At 37.1% G+C, this 20,372-nt stretch overlaps 1 protein-coding gene across 1 annotated transcript; it reads right to left on the minus strand.

Annotated features, from left to right (window-relative positions):
* Positions 1-312: 312 nt before the first annotated feature.
* On the minus strand, positions 313-18,063 carry csf3r (colony stimulating factor 3 receptor). Its single transcript, XM_081387868.1, has 16 exons — positions 17,848-18,063; positions 17,404-17,472; positions 15,957-16,250; positions 15,055-15,184; positions 11,234-11,400; positions 8,219-8,376; positions 7,964-8,117; positions 7,117-7,181; positions 6,201-6,399; positions 5,936-6,118; positions 4,462-4,560; positions 4,171-4,314; positions 3,950-4,084; positions 3,231-3,327; positions 2,905-2,986; positions 313-1,982 (listed from the first exon to the last, which is right to left on the minus strand). The coding sequence occupies exons 2-16, from the start codon at positions 17,459-17,461 to the stop codon at positions 1,503-1,505; spliced, it is 2,445 nt and encodes an 814-aa protein (XP_081243994.1). The 5' UTR covers positions 17,462-17,472; positions 17,848-18,063; the 3' UTR covers positions 313-1,502.
* Positions 18,064-20,372: the final 2,309 nt, after the last annotated feature.

The following is a 20,372-nucleotide window of genomic DNA, read 5'->3' on the forward strand; positions in this document are numbered from 1 at the left end:
ATATATATATATATATATATATATATATATATATATATATATATATATATATATATATATATATAGATATAGATAGATAGATAGATAGATAGATAGATAGATAGATATATATATATGCGCAGTACAAAAATACAGCCACAGAAATGAACACATCAGTGCTGGCCAGCATTAATATTATTATTATTAATTGTCTTATTTACTCCCACATTGCCATCAATAAGACTCATCATCTCTTCATTGACAACAAAACAGAAATGTGCTTCTCTTAAACTGGTTATCATGAATAGCATTATTCTTAATATTTTTTTTTTTAAAAATGCTACTGAAATTTGCTGCAGTTTCTCAATGCCAAGAACACAAGAATAGACATTCTTGTTTAGGTAAATTCTAGTTTTATCTGGCTACCTTGAAAACATGAAACTTGATTTAATGCATCTACTGTATGTGACACGTATGAATGGCTCTTCTATTTGGAAGGCAGGACTTACTTTATTAAATCTGCCATATTAAAAGTTCCACTTTCTCCCATTTGTTGTAATACCAGCGGTTTGTTTTATGGATATACAGTCCCTGGCAATATTAAAGACAGTTCAGGTAATGAACTGAGTGGCAGTGGTCCAGATAGTTATTTTTGATGATCACACTGTCATTCATAAAACAAATATGTAAGGGAAAACAATCATGTTATGACCCCATCCAGCCTCTGTGTGAACGCAGACTCTTTGGCAACTAAGGCTCATTGGGAAAACCTGCCTGTGGAAACATTTTTACACAATGAAATTACATTACGTCTTGCACATTTTGCAACACTTTCAAAGTGAAATGTCCAATGAGTGGCTCTAAAAGCACATTCGTCTTTTATTCCAAAAACAATGAACGTGAATCTGGCAACGTTTTATTGTGTTGGTTGTTGTAGTATCGCAGCAGTTCTGAATTGAATTGTCTGGTCAGTGGCTCTAAAAGGTTAATGCTCTGTCATGTTTGTTAATAATGAACCACCTACACGAAACCATAGACATACCTCATAGGTGAACAAAAGCAAACGTGAGAGAAAACCACTTTTGCTGAAGGAACAGAGCCATTTTAGCTGCTTCTACCAGTCTTTGAGCTCTTTTATCATGATTGGTGTTTCTCGTTCTCGAGCGCTTCACATCACAAGTGCACTGCTCAGAGAAGACACACACACACGGATGAGCTGGTCATGTGATGCAAAGGTCAAAATGTTTACAAATCTTGCACTATGGTAAAAGTGTTTTGAGGGCATAATATAATATTTTGCAAGGAACTGTTTGAAAATAAGTCTATTATTCAATTATCTGCAATTATTCTGTGTGAAAATGATAAAAAGTATTTTTCTGCTTTAGTGTTAATTTAAGATGGAAACGGCAGTGGCTTAGGTCTGTTTTTTTTTTTTTTTGCAAGGTTTTGAGGCACGTTTTTCCAATGAGCCTGTGTTATTTTTCGGGGCCCCCGCATGTTTTCCATATAGACTCAAATTCAGTTTAGTTATGATCAGGATCCCTGATCTCTAAGGATCTGAGCATTGGAAATTCTTCCCAAAGTTCTTCGTTCTCCTCACATCCAGTGGAATTGTGAGGAAACGCAGTGAAGTGTTTTGCTTTAGAAACACGCCTGCCTAGCGACACGTTCTCATATGGTGGAGGGCTGCCGGGCTCGTCCCCTCCTAACAGGGGCTGTGTGGACTCAGAGCGCACGTAGGGTGGCAGAGGCGTCGAGTGGCTTTGATGCGAACCACCGAAAACCACAGTGGCGTAAGGGACTGAGTCCCTGTCCTGCTCCGAGTCGTAACTGCAGGCCTGGGAAGGGCGGTGATTCCCATTACGACTGACCATATCATGTGACCACTGACTCTCCTTGACGTAGTCACCCCTGAACGGCTCTTTCTCAGAGAGATCAAGAAGACTGAAGCGGGACAGAAACACCAACACAGGGTCCTTGTCTTCTTTATAGGGAGGCATGCCCTTGGACAAAAACATGTTAAGATATGAAATTACTGAACAGTTTGATTGACATTACATTGATTTGTAATTGACAATTTTTTTCACATATTCAGTAATAGGACACTTGACACACTTTTTATTGCCTTTTTTTCTCTAGAACATATTTTAGTAATCATCATAACTTAGGTATCATTGAGCCTTTTAGCAGGCTCCTCCCCCTAGTGGGCTCTCTCGTGTTTAACATTTTGCCAAATTTACTGCATTATTTTATATATATATAGATATAGATATAGATATATAGATATATAATTTGGCCACTATTTTGTGGTAGAAGCGATACTTTGACAGAACCGTGTTCATTTGTGACAGGAGAACGCATACAAAAAAAAATCAGTGGAATTTGGATGTCGCTTTTTTAATGGAAGCTTGTTTCCACCACAGAATAAAGAGTAATTGCAACTTTTTATCTCGCTATTCTGACATTTTTTCACACAATTGTGACCAAGAAAGTAAAAATTATGAGATATAAACACGCAAAAAAAAAGTCAGAACAAAAGTCGAAAATCGTTTAAATTGTTTTATTCCGTGGCGGAAACAAGCGTACAAGCTTCCAAACACCTAAAGAAAATCTCACAGGAACCTAATTTTTTGCGATATCAATTACTCCAAAATTGGAACAGAACTTGGCTAGATATATGCCTTTAATTTTATAACAAATTTAGAGTCCAAATAATCTAGTAATATATTTATATAAATACACATTCATTTTTTTTGAAGTGCAATAATCTGCCGAGTGTCTTCTTTAAAAAGAGACCTTAGGTCGTCTGTATTCCAAAGCATTCATGAATTATAACCATTTAAGTTTGGATTGTGCATTTCTATGTGAGTGCTCATAGAGTTAACGGGTTCATTAGTCAAACTACAGCGGTTCATCATACAGTACCTGCAGTGAGTCAGTGGTGGTCCACCTCTTAATGCTGCTGTTGGCAGGGTCGGGAATGATAGGCCACAAACACATCTTCACCCTGTGACAACCACACAGAAACTACTGTAAAAATGATTTCTAGAAGTTGCAAATAAAGATCATTGGAGTATGTTTTACAAGAAAAAACTCTTTTAGTTTTTCTACTTCAAAATGTCACATTTAATTAAATGTATTACTTGCCGTTTCTTTGTAATGCATTTTAAAACTCACGAGCAATTTCTAAGAAAAAAATATATATTTCTACAAATCTTTCCAGTGTACTTAACGAGCCTGTGGATGCTCACCGTTCAAGTTTCCCCAAACAGGTAAACACAACAATGATGACGAGAAGGAAAAACCCAATGCATGCTGGGATAACAAAGACCACCATGTCTAATCGACCTGAAAAACATTTTCAATAATCAAACCAATAATGAAAAAAAAAAAAAAAAAACATATTTTCCCTCAACACAGAATATAATAAATAAAATGTCAAATTTGTTTGTCTGATGAACTGCATCACGCTTAGATTTATAATATGTACAATATGAGGTTACACTTTATTTTAAGGTGTCATTGTTACAGTGTAATTATATATTTAAATACTGAGTGATATTAAGCAACTACATGTACTTACTATAGGGTTAGGGTTTGGTTGAGGGTTAGTTGCATGTAATTATGCATAATTTACTGTTATTACTATGGTAAGTACATGTGACATATGTAACAAGGACACTGTAAAATAAAGTGTTACCCAATAAGATTTATAACAAGTATACAACCAAAGGAAACATTGCCAAAGCATGAGGCCACAAGAGCCATCATTTTTTTTAAATATGCTGTAGAATAGTTGTAATGTTAAGGAGTGCATTCATATTACACTAATGCATGACTAAATGCACTTAGTGATTATGATTTGTAAAAGTTATTATTGAAATCTTATTCACAAACACTCATATTTGAATAGTATAGGTCTTAGAATATGTACTATAAATAAATGAACAGTGGTCAAAAATATAGTCACCAATATGTGCAGTTGCCAGGGGCACAACTGATCCATTAAAACTTCCACCCATTGTAAAGACCGATATTACGGCATAATATTTGGTAAGCGGTTGAAGATTTCCCACCACAACATTGGTCTTCTCAGTGTTTATAACTTGAAAAAGAATAGAAACATTATGGTTAATAAAATAGTTATGAAATCTGAAAATCTGTAATGAACTTCTTTGGATCCTTGAATACCTCGGGTGTCATTAATATCATTCCAAAGGTAAATAGTATATCCTTGAATGATCCCATTTCTCTGTTCAAGGGGAATTTCATTCCAGCTAAGTTCGACCTGTGAATGACGGATATTCTGATCCAATATCGGTGCCTCAGATGGTGCTGTGAGAATATATGAGACTTTTGTCAGCATGCTAGAATTATACATCTATGGAAATATGAGCCCACTAGATGGAAGTGTTGTATCATTCTCCGGCTTTGCTTTATTGCACATCATTTCCCAAGTTTATAGAAAGCCCTCAGACACACCTGTCTCGCTGCTATATGCCATTACGGTACGAGGATCTCCAACACTGCCAGCATATTTGGGAAAAACTGAGATTTCGTAGGGCTTGTAAGGCGTTAACCCTGAAATAAAACATCCATGATTAGATTTGCATGCAAATCTTTGTCAGCAACAAATAAGAAAATAAAAGATTAAATACCAAATTACTTGTAATGTAAATTTTTAAAGCGACTTAGCACTTCGAACCCTATTTAACCAAATAAAATTTGACACTTTTTGAGATTTCTGCTCATCAAGACTACATTTGATCAAAAATATAGTAAAAACGGTAATATTGTGAAATAGTATTACAATTTAAAATAGAATAACAGAATTGTATTATATAATACAGTATAATTATAAAATAATTTTCTATCTTAACATATTTTAAAATGCAATTTATTTATATGAAGGCAAAGCTGAATTTTCAGTCTTCAGTGTCACAGAAGTCCTTCAGAAGATCATTCTAATATGCGGATTTGCTGCGAAAAACTACAATTCGAAAGTTTGGGGTAAGATAGATTATAATTTTATTCAGCAAGGTGTCATTATGTGTTTATTCACAAGAACACGACTTAGGGGCCTTACACAACACTATTTTCAACTAAAAATGTAAACGTTTTACACATTTTGCCGTTCATTTACACGGCAACAGCGTTTTGGGGACATGAAAACACAAACGTGAAAACACGTTTCAAGTTAAGTTTTTGAAAGCAATACTGTTACATGAATACATGTAATCTACAAAAACGTGAATCTGTACACGAAAAATGCGAAGGAACAACGTTTCCGTTTCTAGTACATCGTTGTTATGTATAAGTACCCTAAGAAGGCACTCTAGAAGGCAGAAAACTACGTAATAGCTTCATTAATGTAAAGACAACACAAGAAAAAGAGAAGAACCAAACTGTGAGCTAAACGAAAAACCAAACAAGACTCAGGTGAACATAATCAATGAGTAACCATAGAAACCATCTAGAAAAGGGAAAGCCACAAAAGGAAGCAGAACATTATCGTGAAAAAATGATGCATTAATTGGATCAGAAGTTACAGTAAAGATATTTATAATAATGTTACAAAAGATTTCTATTTCAAATAAATGCTGTTCTTTTGAACTTTTTATTCTATTTAATGTCTTCCACAAAAAAATATTAAACAGCAAACACTGTTTTTAAAATATTATTAATTGAGTACCAATGATAACTGATAATAATTGAGCAGCAAATGATCATATTAGAATGATTTCTGAAGGATCATGTGACTGAAGACTGGAGTAATGATGCTGACAATTCAGCTTTGATCACAGGAAAAAAATACACTTTACAATATATTCACATAGAAAACTATTTAAAATTGTAATATTTCACAACTTTTACTGCATTTTTGTTCAAATTAAAGAAAAATAATTAATCCAAACTTCTGACCGGTTGTTCATATGGTTGCTATAATAGTAAATACCTGTAAGTAAGTGACTGGAGCTGTTTTTGTCCATCAGAATGAAGGACAGGGGATCTTCCTCAGTCAGAGATCTCCACTCGAGCGTGTATCCCGTGACACCGGAGGATTTAGGGCTTTCCCACGCTATGAGCACAGACGTCTCCGACTGGGGACGCACACTGACATTAGACACAGATTCCGGCCCTAAAACCAGACAAGAACAAGTCATCAAACATCACTGAGAGAACATCTGTCAGAAATATAGTCTGCGGTGGGAATTGAATACCTTGCTTGCGATACACTGGCACTTGTGTATAATCCGAGCTCCCCACTGCATTCGTGGCTCTCAGGTAAACCATTTTAATCCACTTGTTGAGATTGAACGAGCAGTGGCTTTTTTGAGTTACACACAAAGTCGTTTTAGGCTCCCTTGTTTCGACAGTGTATGACAAATCCCAGCCGTTGGCACGGAAATATTTTGAGGGCTAAAATGAGACAAGGCAGTGGTTAATGGGAAGTTCCAGGTTCAATAGATCTGCGAGATATGCAGTCGGTTCTCGCAGAAAAAAAGATTTTGAATTTGTAAAAACAATCTAAAGTTTTGCTTCATGTCCCTTCTTCGAATCCTTGCATGTGAAAGTGACCAGGTTCCCAGCATTGCATGATCATGGCATGAGTTGAAACACTGGATGTAACTTAATATTTATAACTGAATATTTGTCCTGCTGCAGTGCCTTAATCATCCCACACTTGTTTATTGCTAGTGTGTGATGTATGTTTTTATAAACATTTTCACAGGATGTGGAAGATTCAGTCAAATAGAGTTTAACTTAGGACATTCAATAGCGTGACCTTCACAAATGTGAATGAACATCAGAGATCTTTCAATCACTAATTGACTGGTCATTTGTGTGTGTGTGTGTGTGTGATATATAATATTATACACTGCACACACTATACGCCCCATTTTAACATAAAATGAGAGAGATAGATGATTTTCCAAGCTGTCCAAAAGGATGAACCTGATTTCATCAAGTGCAACATGTTTAGGCTTTCAACCAGTGCTTCTACATCAGTGTTATTCATTTCCCTCTGATTTCAGGGAAAGGTTATGGGTAGGGTTAGGTTTAGGGGTAGGGATAGGGTTAGGACTACATTTTCCAGGAGCATGTCATCACGGTGACCATCAGAAAGACTCTCACCTTCCAGTAGAGCTGTGCGACCTGATCATTCACTTTAAGCCATGAGTCCAAACGTCCAGCTGGAGCTGAAAATACAACAACTAGTTAGGAGTGTCGACAAGAGGTAAATATACAATAGTGGACAAACGTGATGTCCGGCCAAGGGAAATTAACTTCTTCAGCCTTTATTCAAATATTATTAAAAATTTGTTAGCAGGTTGCATAGTTGTGCTTGGAGTCGACTGATTTATTTTGATTGCGTGAAACATTGTGCGGACAGTTTTTGGCCAGGCTTTCATAGAAAGAAATTATGAATGCATGCAAAAAAACAAGAGAGAACCAGTAAAATATTAATAACTGATTATGTTGTAGTCAATGCATGCTTTTTTTTTTTTTTATGCAGTTTTTGTTTTGTTTTGCATTGTAAAATAAAACCTGTAGCTGTACTTTTTTTGCCAAATAATTTTCTCAGATAAATACCTTAACCAACTTTAGTGTTTTGTTCTTCCCTCATATTTCAAATATCTAAAATATTTTTAATATGTTGATGGTTTAATCAAACTTTAGCAGCGTTTTGCTGTAGAATCACAACGATTATCTGTCGTGTCATATTATTATAATCTTAACAAGATTATTTATTATAATCGCTTGTATATTTGCACAGTATTGTAATGTGCACGGTATATTTTGGTCATCATAGGTTCCCAGGATGCACTGCAACATGAACTGATCATGCTGTTGCATTTGCGGTTAACACCGATCACCAGACACTATTCCACAACGCAGTACAATCATTATTTGTACAGTAATTTGTAAAATTCTGAATACAGCATTTTTTGTAAAGCAGTGAAGACATATAACTTGTTACCCTTCATAAGTGTGGTGCTTGTTTTCGGATCACTCCATTCACTCCATTCACTCCATGGACGGTATTTCACTCGCATTGTACTGCTGTAATTTGTCCCATGAAGGAGGCCACATTTTTTTATTTTCTTTCCTTGTTTTTCACTGTAGGTGGAAACCTATAATAGAAGGATTATTGAAGATACTGTCTCGGATAACTTACAAACTGTTTCACCTTTCAGCTGGTCAAGCAATATTATAATGAAAAACAATCACTTACCAACTCTTTGTCAAGCTGGTTGTTCAGTGTTGTCAATCTCAGCTCTACAATGAGGGTCAAATGCACACATTCCTGAGACAGTGAAAGACTCCAGCTGTACTGTAAGCAGCCAGGCTCATCTGCTTCAACCCTCTTCATCTCTGGAGCGCTGAATTTTGCTGTAATACAATACATTACAGATATATAGATTTCTTTTTTTTTTATCACAACACATACGTTAAATTAGAATGTGAAAATGACTGAATTGCAATTCAGAGAACTTTTAATTGTATTAGTCCCATAAAAAGATTTGTATGGAAGCTTGTTTCCGCCACAAAATAAAACATTTTAAAAGATAATTGCGACTTTTTATCTCACAATTGCGAGTTTACATCACGCAATTCTGAGAAATAAAGTCAGAATTGCGAGATATAAAGTCAGAATTGCGTGAAATAAAGTCGCAATTGCGTGTTATATAGTCAGAATTGCGTGTTATAAAGTCAGGATTCTTACTTTTTTTCTTGCAATTCTGACTTTATAACACATAATTGCGAGTTTATATCTGACACAATTCTGACATCTAAAGTCCAATTTTAAGGAAAAAAAGAGTTTTTTTTTTTTTTTACCTCAGAATAGTTTATATCTCACAATTCTGACTTTATAACACGCAATTGCGACTTTATTTCTCAGAATTGTGACTTTATATCACGCAATTGCGACTTTTTTTCTCAGAATTGCGACTTTATTTCTCACAATTCTGACTTCATATCTCGCAATTCTGAAAAAAAAAAACGTCACAATTCTGACTTGATATATCGCAATTGTGAGAAAAAAAAGTCAGAATTGTGAGATAAAAAGTCGCAATTATTATTATTTATTTATTATTCAGTGGCGGAAACAAGCTTCCATAGATTTGTGACAAAACAATTTTGGCTAAATATCTTATTCAGTCAACTCTAGAGGTTGTTCATGTTCCCGCCCAAAATTATTCTGTTAATCTCTTTACTGTGCAACATGGTTGACCCTTGGGTTTTGAATGGCCGTGCTATTAAAATTATTCATATGACTCAGATTGGGTGTTACCATGGTTAGACTCTAGAAGCATGGATAAGTTAATGGTCATGGATGGTAATTTTAATTTGTTCATTTATCTATGGCTCGTGTAGATCTACAATTCTGAAGTGACAAAGTAGTGTGGTATAGATTACATTTATTTGAATGATTTCGAATAAATTAACGAAACGGTGAGAGAGTGAGTTACCTGTGTCTGTACAGCGTCTCTATGCTGTTTTTGTAATTAAATTCACAGCTTTACTAAGTTATCACCTTGTTGCTGAGAAATATAATGTAACTTTCAGTAGCGAAGCTGTTTTATTTACACAATTATCAAGTGTAGCGTTAGTTCTGGCAGGTCACGTTAGTCAAGCTCGCATCAGCTGACCCTCAGCTGATCCACATCTACCTATAGGAATACGACGCCTATCACCGTATACATATAAGCTCCTTCAGTATTATCAGCAGCTATCGCGTTTCTCAGGAGCTAATTACCCTCCTCCATCCCCAGCTCCTCCTCTCGCCCAGTCAGGATTTGGCATTCTGATTCCCCTTGAATCACAATAAATTCTCAAATTATCTTGAATTAAATATATTTGCAAACTTTCATGTTGGTTCTGTTCTGTTTACCCCATTGCTGCTCTTATCCATGCTAGGCTGCATGGATGCGCAGGGAGTTCTCGCCCAGAACCGAACCATACCGCCAATCCAAACTGTATGCTAATTGTCAATCATATTTGACGGTAGTGGTCCTGACAGAACAAGTGGTAGAGGTTGAAAACACGTTTCCATGCTCCTGAATGTTTTTGTGTGTTTGCGCAATCTCTTTTTTTTTTCAAATAAATTTTCCACCCCCAAAGTGCGAGCTCAAACAGGAACGTCTGCTTCATAATACGACATTAAAACGCTATTTTTGTAGGCAAAAGTGTCGACCTTTTCTTGTGGTAGCTTGGAATTCCAAGGAGGATCGGATATACTGTACGTGTTTAGATGTAGGTCGGATGTCCACATATCGGATATGTATCTATTTGGAAGTTGCTCAGAACGGATGCGGAAAACTAGGATCTCATGTGGATTTTTGTTTACATGTGTGCAACAAATTCCCTCCTGTATCAGATTCAGAGTTCCTCTGAAACCCTCCCACCTCCCCCAGCTCCACCTGCCGAGATCTGCTACGGGATTTGTGTATGTCTATTCGTGCAGCGGTCCTTACTAGCTCTGCAGTGGCAGATCTAGTCCGCCAAAACCAGATTCATTAACATTGCCATATTCAATAACACGACTATTCCGAGAGTTGTCAGGACTGAATTATGCTTATTCGCGTCAGGACAATGTCCACCATACTGCTGTCAGACAACTTGACAAAATGTAATATTGACACCAACATTTAAATCTAATGATTACATAACATTTAGAAATGCAATGTAAAAACTTTCAGGATCACTCAAATCAAAATGTTCTATTTTCAAGATTTTTCTGTCCTATTGCACCATTTTAAATAAGAGCATACAAATAAAGTATAGTATATATTATTTTATATTGTTTCATTATACTTAATGAAAATAAATCATAGTGCACCATGCACTATGATGTATTTTTATTAAGTATAATGAAATAAATTAAATCCAAATTTCCATTGTTTATTTGTATCATCTATTGTTTCTGAAAATACCCTATATGTTGCATCTATGACAGCCTGTTTATGAGTAATGCATATAAATAATAAAGAATAAAATCGCATAAAACTATTAAAAAAAAATTCTATTTCATTTCATTCTATTTTAATTTGTCTATTTAAATTGGTACTGCTTTGTATGCCTACTCAAAATTACTATTCGACATCCTATTTATCAATTCATATATATACTGTATATGTTCAGCAATTAAATATATTCTGCATAGAGCACAATCGTGGTATGAAGTCACTAATTCCACATTTATTCTTAATTCTTGACAGAGGAATAAAGCTGATTGCTCTTTTACCTGTTTCCATAGGGATCAGTTTCAGAGGAGCAGAAGTGGCATTTCCAAAGACATTCACTGCTGTCACATAAACCTCGAACTCTGAATATGGACTATAAGAATCCCGCGGAAAGGAGTAGGAATGCTCTCCAGGTGGGATCTTATATTGAGTCTTTTCTGATTTGGCCCTGGAGAAATTAACAATTTATAAAACCTGTCACCACAACTATATCACAAATTAAATTGAATTTACTATAAACCATAAGAGTGAATGTCACTAAGTCACAATATCCAAGTCATATTTAACCAAAAATAGTGCATTTATATTTTGCTGGCTCACTGTTACATTATTTTCAAGACAATGAAACACATTTCCCCCAATTCCTCTTACTGTAATGCAAAACATCACATTATTGTACACTCTTGGAACTCTTAAAAGGGTTCAATAGTGTTCTATATAGAACTCTAGGGTTCTTAACTCATTTTTAAAGGAGAACTCCGGTCAATTTTAACATTGAGCTAATTTTTTTGTAAATTTGGAGTGCTGTCAATACAGAGAACAACGACAAAAATCGGTGTTGCCTACACCATGTTATCCTCTTTTTAAAATTTGCACCCTGTTGACTTCAATGGGGCAAGTGCCCAGCCATGTGATTGTACAGCACTCCAAGCACATTGACAGCACTCCAAATTTACAAAAAAATAAGCTCAATGTTAAAATTGTCCGGAGTTCTCCTTTAAAGAACCCTTTAGGCTAAATATGTTCTATAAAAGGAGAAAGGATACTTTCACATTTTTTTCTAGTGATAAGTTATGTTTACGAGCTCTTTATGTCACAGTTTAAAAGTCCAATGAAAGATGAAAAGAGCCCAAAATGGTTCTAATAACAAAGAATATTTATGTTAAAGGGTATATGGCATGAAAATTTCACTTCATGAGGTTTTTTAACATTAATATGAGTTCCCCTAGCCTGCATGGTCCCCCAGTGGCTAGAAATGGCTATAGTCGTAAACCAAGCCCTGGGTATCCTGCTCCGCCTTTGAGAAAATGAAAACTCAGACGGGCGAATCTGGAATCCTGCCTATGTCGTCATACGGGGAAAGGTCACTTCCCCTTTCTCTGCTTTGCCCGCCCAGAGAATTTGGCCCGCCCATGAGAAAATGAGCTATGACCGTGCGAGCGCGATATTGGTTTTTCCCCGAGAGACATCATGGCTTGCAAACGAGCGAAGCATGGCAGTTGCTCGGTGTTTGGATGTACAAATGAACACAAAAGTATTTTTTTAGTTCCATCATCCGAGCCTCTGAAGAACCAGTGGGTTACTTTTATTTTCTCTTTGTCATTAAAAAATTATCCAGAGTACAGTCTTCTCTAAACTACAAAGATCACTGATATAGATGCTAATACAGCTTTAGAACAATAGCAAAATAAAGCAACATGAAAAGCCAACAATGTAGGCTAGTGTTAGCTACATGATAATAACTGTAACAGCATACATAAACAAACCAACTAAAGTAACGTATCCAGACACAATATTTTAAACTAACCATTCGGAGACGTCCTGCTGTAGCCACTGAGTTGCAACTACTTCAGGTGCTTCTCCATCCAGATCAGATTCTGGGTCAAACTGGAAAGCTTGAACGACTGCGTGTCTACGAGCCATTGTGATACATCCACTGTAAACATTAGCGCATGGTACCGTGGCCGCAAGCTGGTCAAGGACTCAAGGCCACACCCCCACACTCCACCTTGCCCCGCCTCTCTCCTCCTCATTAGCATTTAAAGCTACAGACACAGAAATGGCACGTCCTAAGGAAAGCTCATTGTGGCACTGGCTCGTAGTGGCTGTAATTCTGCACCAAGGCTGAATTTCAGGAAAGAGAGCTTGGGAGGAGCCATGAAGGAGAGGATGGTGCAAGAGTCCATGAAGGAGTGGACTGTAGACGGACGGCCGACGAGAACTCAGAGCGACACAAGAGGACAGGCCATGGTGGAATCCATAGAGGGAGGAGCCATGGAGGACAGTGATGAACCATTAGAAGTGGAGCACAAGGCGCAGGCTGAGAATAGATGGGACTGAGCAACACTGAAGGTACCTTCACACTACACGCGACCAAGCGACGCGATACCATTCATTTTCAATGGGGAGCGGGCGACTTCCGGCGACACGCGCGGTCGTGACCGCTGGCGACTGGATGGGGCGTGTCTGGCGACTCGACAAAGTTGAGAAATGTTTAACTTTATGCAAATGAAGAGCGACTTTCGCGAGCGACAACTAATAGGAGTGAAGTCAGTGGAGCAAACGTGATCCGTCACTCTTCAGTGCAGCGTCTGACCGAGGCAAGATGAATGAGAAGTTTATTTTAGCAGTCAGAAACTGTCCAATAGTTTATGATATGTCTCTGTGTACAGTGGTACTCGCCGTGCTGACTCCGAGCCCGAATGGTTTCGTGAACTCAGAAAGACCAGTATTTGCCCATTTTCTGCAGTTAAATAGCTGCGATAGCACAGGGCACTCGCTGTTTCTCATTCATCTTTAATATTATGCATTTTATGTACTGATTCCATTTATATTTAGACTTTTCCTTCCAAAATGTAAGCTTGTAGCGGCAAGAAAACAGATTTGTTGTCTACAACACGTAACATCTGTGAATGTCACTCACAAACATTACTAGGCAACCAGAAGTGAGAACGCCCACTAACGACCTCACCGCCAGCCACTGGCGACATGCAGCGATAAAGTCGCTTGTAGTGTGAACGGGGCTTGATGGGTCTGGAGACCAAGGTGGAGCCACAGCGACCAGCATCCGAGGTGGAGCCAGAGTACCAGAGGATGGAGGCGAAGCCGGTTTGCCTGAAGACCAAAGAGCCGGAAGCAGGGTGGAGCCCACTGGAAAACAAGGTTGGAGGGATGAAGCATAGCTGAAGGCCCGTAGGTGTTTGGCGTAGGCAGGGTGACGACTGACCAAGGTGGAGCCGTGAGGACCATGGTCTCCGGTGGAGCCGAGGCGGAGAGGGGGTGCAGGCTCTGGCTCCATTGTGGGCATTGGCTCAGGCTCGATTTCCATGGCGAGAATCAGCTGGGTCTCTTGGTCTGCATTGGGCTCTGAATCCATAACGGCAGTGAGTGTGGGCGCTGGGTCTGACTCTGGGGTGGTGATAGATTGAGTGTGGCTGGACCCTGGATCATCAGCCCTCCTCGTTATCCAATCCAATCCAAAAATTGTACACTTAGCGTACAGTACAGACATTTTCTTAATTTCATAATGTCCTTAAATATAACAATATTGTTGACCACAAACTGACAATAGAATTTGCGTGTCCGGTGTGCGATACCTGTGAGTTGCCCTAAAAGCCATACGCAGAAGACTGTCCATGATATTTCTTAGCAATGTTATTTCTGGGATAGGTTGCCAGGTCTTTCCCTTACTCTCCCCATTACAAGACTTGGGACACATACACGCATTCACACCTATGGCCAATTTGGCATGTCCAATCCACCTAACCTGCATGTCTGGGGCAATTCCACGCAAAACTGTCACATCGATAACGCCAACTAAATACCATAGCATTGTGTTGGCGTTATGGATGTGACAGTTTTGCGTGGAATTGTCCTCTGCTGCTCTCTAGATGCACTACGGTAAAGCAAATTTGTCAGGGGAAATGTACTTGATTGTCATGAAACTGTAATGCAAAAAAATCCCAATGATCCTAAAATTCAGCTTTGTTCGTTTTTAATTTCCTTTATCCCCTTTATTTAGATTTTTAGAGTGAATTGTGACCTTTGTGAGATTGATCCATAAACAAGCTACAGTTTTGAAAATGTCAGCAGAAATTAGTACCTCAATGCGTGAAGAGTATAAGTTGTAGGAAGGCTGGCTGTGTCATCACCAGGATCCCATTGACACAGGAGACTGGATGGCTTCATTGGATTCAACACACAGCTCAGGTTTCGAGGAATGGGTGGAAGATCTTTAAAGATATAAGGAAGATTATAAGTCTGGTGAACTTTGGCCTGGAATGACAATGATGAATAGTCTTGATGATCACATTTCTGCAAATATAATATTCTTCAAATAGAATTTCTTGGTGTGAATGTAAAAACTGACCTTTCAGAGCAGATGCCATATTTAATTTGGTGTGAATGGAAACAAGGCTGTGAAGGATGGAAATACAGTCTGTATAAGATAAGCTTTGCTGGTTGAATGATCAGTACCAACATCAAAGCCTCGTTTTCATTCATGCCAGATTAGATATGGAATGGACTCCGATTAAGATCTATGACTGTAGTTAGTAATTAGCAACATAGTACTTAATCATGGACCCTTTTCACAGATGTTGATGATGCATGTTCACAGTTATCAACATCGCAAATCTAGTAAAGTTCTTCATATATTATAAATATTATTTTTGACAAGATTTTCCATCATTTATGGCACAACGCTTCCCCACCATTGACGAGTTTGTAGTACCTACTCCGTGAATTCAAATGCAGTACCGACTCTGACAGTATGTAATTTAAGATGCACAGAATTTCTCTATATTTTTTCCCTTTTTTTGGAAAGCCGTGGAAACGCTATAATTCATTTTTTATTTTGCTATTGGAGAAAATGGGAATGCAAAAAATATTTTTGCTGCCTCATTCACCACTGCTTGAGTTCAACCAACTATGACTAATTATGAGAAACCCTGGAAATGCGAAAAGGGTCTGTTATAATAATACTAATAAAAAAAAGATCCTCACATCCCACTTTTACTGTCACTCCATTGACTATTTGGCAGTTGTCTTCCTCTTCACACAGGGCACAAGCGATGTCCGCTGTTTGTAATAGGCTGGGGATGCGTAGGCCATATGTCCTGTTATTCTCCTGGTAAGAGAGATTGCTGGGGGCAAAATCCTCATTAATCTTCCACCTCACACGAAAGTCTTTGCCTTTGGTCAGCAAGCAGTCGTCTTCGATGGAGCAGGACACTGATACGGGTGAGCCAGCGAGCACCAATAAGGCTTGAGTGTGTACCTTAGCACATGCCTGAATCACTGCGGATAATAAATGCATATCAGTTTTTAGAGGCCAAAAGTGATGTCTGGCTTTGGAAAATTGACATCTTCATCCTTTATTCAAATATCATTAAAAATGTGTTAATGATTTCGTAAGCATATTGCACAGTTGTGCTTGGATAATGCAATAAAACATGGCAAATTGTGCGGACATCATTTTTGGCCAGGTTGTCATACAAAGAAATGATGAACACATGCAAAAACAAAAGAGAACCAACAAAATATTAATGATTGATTATATTGTAGTCAATGAATGATTTTTTCCTGTCAGCTTTTGGGTTTTCTATACATTGTTTTTCATAGTAAAATAAAACCTGTTGCTGTAGTTTGCCTTTTTTGCCAAATAATTTTGTAAGATAAATACCTCAACTAAGATTAGTGATCGGTTCTTCCCTGGATCTAAAATAATTTTGGTTTAATCAAACTTGTAGGGTCAATAAAAACAAAAATCCCCCTCTGGATATCACTTTTGGACACTACATGAATTCAGGAAGAGAAGTTGGGCTCTAATAATGAATTAACTAGTAGCACTTCACTAGTCTTGTGACTTTGCATTGCGTGACGCATTCCCGACAACAAACCTATTTCAAAATGTGTGGGGAGTTCTTGCACGACATCACAGAAACATTACCTTGGTGTGTCTAAACAAACAAATGACATTGTTATGTATTTGAGATTGCAATAAAATAATTTACTGTATAGCCAATGTTGTTGCTATGAGCAATACATTTTTACAGAATTTATTAACCTTTGTTAAGGCTAGTAAATAAAAATACAGCTGTTCATTGTTTGTTCATGTTAGTTGACAATTCACTAACTGATGTTAACAAATACAACGTTTGATTTTAATGTATTAGTAAATGTTGAAATAAACATTAACTAATACATGCAGTAGAAGTATTGTGTAATGTTAGTTCATGCTAACTAATGTTCTTAACTAATGTTAACCAATGAAACCTTACTGTAAAGTGTTGCCCAATTTTTTAAGCAAATGATGAAAAGGGTCATTTATTTTGTAATTCGTTTTCCTGTTTAAAAGACAATTGTCTTTTAAAACGTTTGAAGTGCTAGAAAAAGAACAGAAATGGTCTCGGAATCAAAATGTAATGGGTAAAAAAATGTGTTGATTCACCTTTTATCCGTGCATTGATATACATCCACAGCACAAGCACGAGCCAGACTGATGCCATGGTTATGATGTCTGAAAGAAAAAGTGAAATCTCGTAACAATTCCAGAGAAGTCTTCAAATTACAAAACCTTCAGTTTCTAACAGCCAACTTAGAAAATTTAAAACATACGGAAGTAATAAATACATAAAACCATTCACTTAAAAAAAAAAAAAAAAATCTTATAAAACCCTATAAACCCTATAACATAGGCCTATATAATTGTTAAGTAATGTACAATACAAATAAAAATGTACTTTGATATTAACATGTTCTCATATATTCATATTTTAATGTACACCAACTGTTTAAAGCATTATAATGTTTATAAATGACTTATTAATAAAATCTAAAGCATTACCAGTTATTCTAATTAAGATGGTAACATAAACACGATTGCAATACATACTTTAAAGTTTTTAAAAGCATCTGTAAGTGGTGAAGGTCACATTTAAACTCCGGTGAAGTTACTGCCCAGTGAAGTCTGGTGTACAGTCGAAGTTCTCTCTAAAAAATATATTAAAATAAAACAAAACGTTTTTGAAATGAGCCTATCCAGCTTCTGAGAAAGATTCCTGCGCTCTGAGTAAAGAGTCACTGCTGTCATATCGTTTTTTACCATCCTGAACCACAAGAGCAAACCGAAGGAGGAAGTGTCAGACTCTTGCGAAACCCCTGCACACGTGTCCCTTCTGCTCCCGCTTTTTGCTCTTAATTATCTGGAAACTTTAACCGTTTAAGTCAATTAAGGGGGGGATTGTTTTTGCATGATTTTCCAGCGTAGCTTTTCCTTCATATTTAACTGAAATTTTTAACTGTAAAAAAAAAAAAGAATCTTGCATCACAATAAGTGTTGTAACATTTTAGTAACTAAAACATTTTAGTAACTAAACTAAATTGTATTAGGTTTAGTGACAACATGTTACAATGTTTATATGGTACATTTTCTGGTAAGCTACGTTTTTTATTATTGCTTGAAACAAATTTCAGGATTTCAATTCAGTTCAATTCTTGTGATTTGATTTAATTGACTAATTTGGATAAATATTAGGTACACAAGATAGGCATTCATTTTTCTCAAGAAAAAAATCTCACCTAATGCTGTAAACATACAGAGTCCTATCAGCTGGTAGTATTATTTAAGGTTAAAAATAACTCAAATTAGGCATATAATGCGTTTTTTATTATAATAACAACTTTATTTAATGATAAGTAAAAAATATAATAAATATGTTATATAGTAGCCTACACATGTTTAGAAAAATACTCTCTATAGCTCTTTTTTTCTAGCCAACTAACGTGCTATAGCCTATTATGGTCATCAAATGACTTTCCTGAGGTAAATGTTACGTGACATTTGTTCTCCAGCTGTTTTATTGACCCTTTCCGCGGTTGAAAAACACTGATTGATCGATATTATGTATGAGGAATATACATTTCGGTAAGTTGTACTGTTTCTTTTAACATTGTTCATTCGTGTTTATTTACTATTAGCTAGAGATGATCGGTTCACGTGCGCTAGTGATCTTTCACGTCACATTTACAAACGCCAAAACGGTGTTTGTTTGAATTTTGTAATAAAATTGACAGAATCTGAGAGCTGAGATTTTTTTATATCATAAGTAACCTGCTCTGTCTAGTCTGTCGGTCTCCGTGTCCTCTTTGCTTCGCGATTTTTCTGTGCGTGAGAAAATGGATGTGTGGTGTGAGAGCGTGTAAAAAGTGTCAATTGCATGTGGCAGCTCAGCAGTAACCGTAGAAGGAAACGGTTTAATTTGAAACCAGGAAATTCTACTTTAGAAGTACATTTTCACAAAAAAACGGGACAATTCGTGTCCCGGGAAAGAATATAAATTTTCCGGGACTGTCGCTCAAAAAAGAGAACAATCCCTGGAAAACCGGGACGGGTGGCAACGCTAGTGTGGACTGTGAAAATGGAGGTATAAAAATGATGGCATAAGTTTAGTCATGTGATGAATATTGTACCAATAGATATTCATGTTTATACGGTATTGTGCCTGTTATGTGCTATTCACTAAAATATGTCACTTTGCACACTCTTCATATCTGTCACAATGTCAGTTTGTTTTGATTTCTGTTCTTGTCTGTGTTTGGTTAATATGTCTATTAGTTCAGTTCTGTCAGAGAATGTCTAATAAGGGGAGAACTTCCACTCTCAGTAAACTTCCGGCTTCTGAACTGGTTGCAGTTCCAATCTGATTCCACATGAGGGCGCTCACAGGACGAGTGCAGAATGAATGGAGGTCAATGGCGGTATACCCCTCAAAATCCACTTTTCTCAGGATATAATTTTTTTGTCTAGTAATTTGAATGTTGTATTCGAAAGGAGATGCAAAGAAATTACACATTGCTGGGTGTTAGATTTTTTAAGAGTCACTTATTTGCTTTAAAAAGTCTTTCAAAATGTCAATGACGTCAGAATGCTGACGTCATTAGCAGAATGCTAGCGTGTTATGGGCAACAACAACTCAACCTGTAAGAAATCAAAACGACAGAAGTACTCGTTCATTCAACTTTCGACCTAAAACCCATGTTGAACTTGCAAAATCTACAATCAGATCTGAGATTTCTCAACGGCAATAGAGTGAAAGAGACAAATTTAGCCGTCTAGCCCCATTGACTCCCATTCATTTTGTACTCATGGCGAGCGCCCCCAGTGGAACTCTGGTGGTACTACATTCAAAATTCGGGACAATAGGGCTTAATAGGGAGTGGGCAGGCTCTCCGTAGACGGGCTCTGGTTCTGTCTTTCTCCGCCCCTGCCTGTTTGTTTCCATGGTTACCATTTTGATTTGAGTTTCAGTTCAGGTGTGTCTCATTAATTAGTCTCGTTAGTTCCTCTGTCTATTTAAGCCTTGTGTTACTTTCAGTTCTTTATCAGGTATGTTGCATTAAGTTGGTTGTTCTGTTCAT

The sequence above is a fragment of the Scardinius erythrophthalmus genome (genome assembly GCF_964197995.2).
Source record: "Scardinius erythrophthalmus genome assembly, chromosome: 16".
Lineage (NCBI taxonomy): Eukaryota > Metazoa > Chordata > Actinopteri > Cypriniformes > Leuciscidae > Scardinius > Scardinius erythrophthalmus.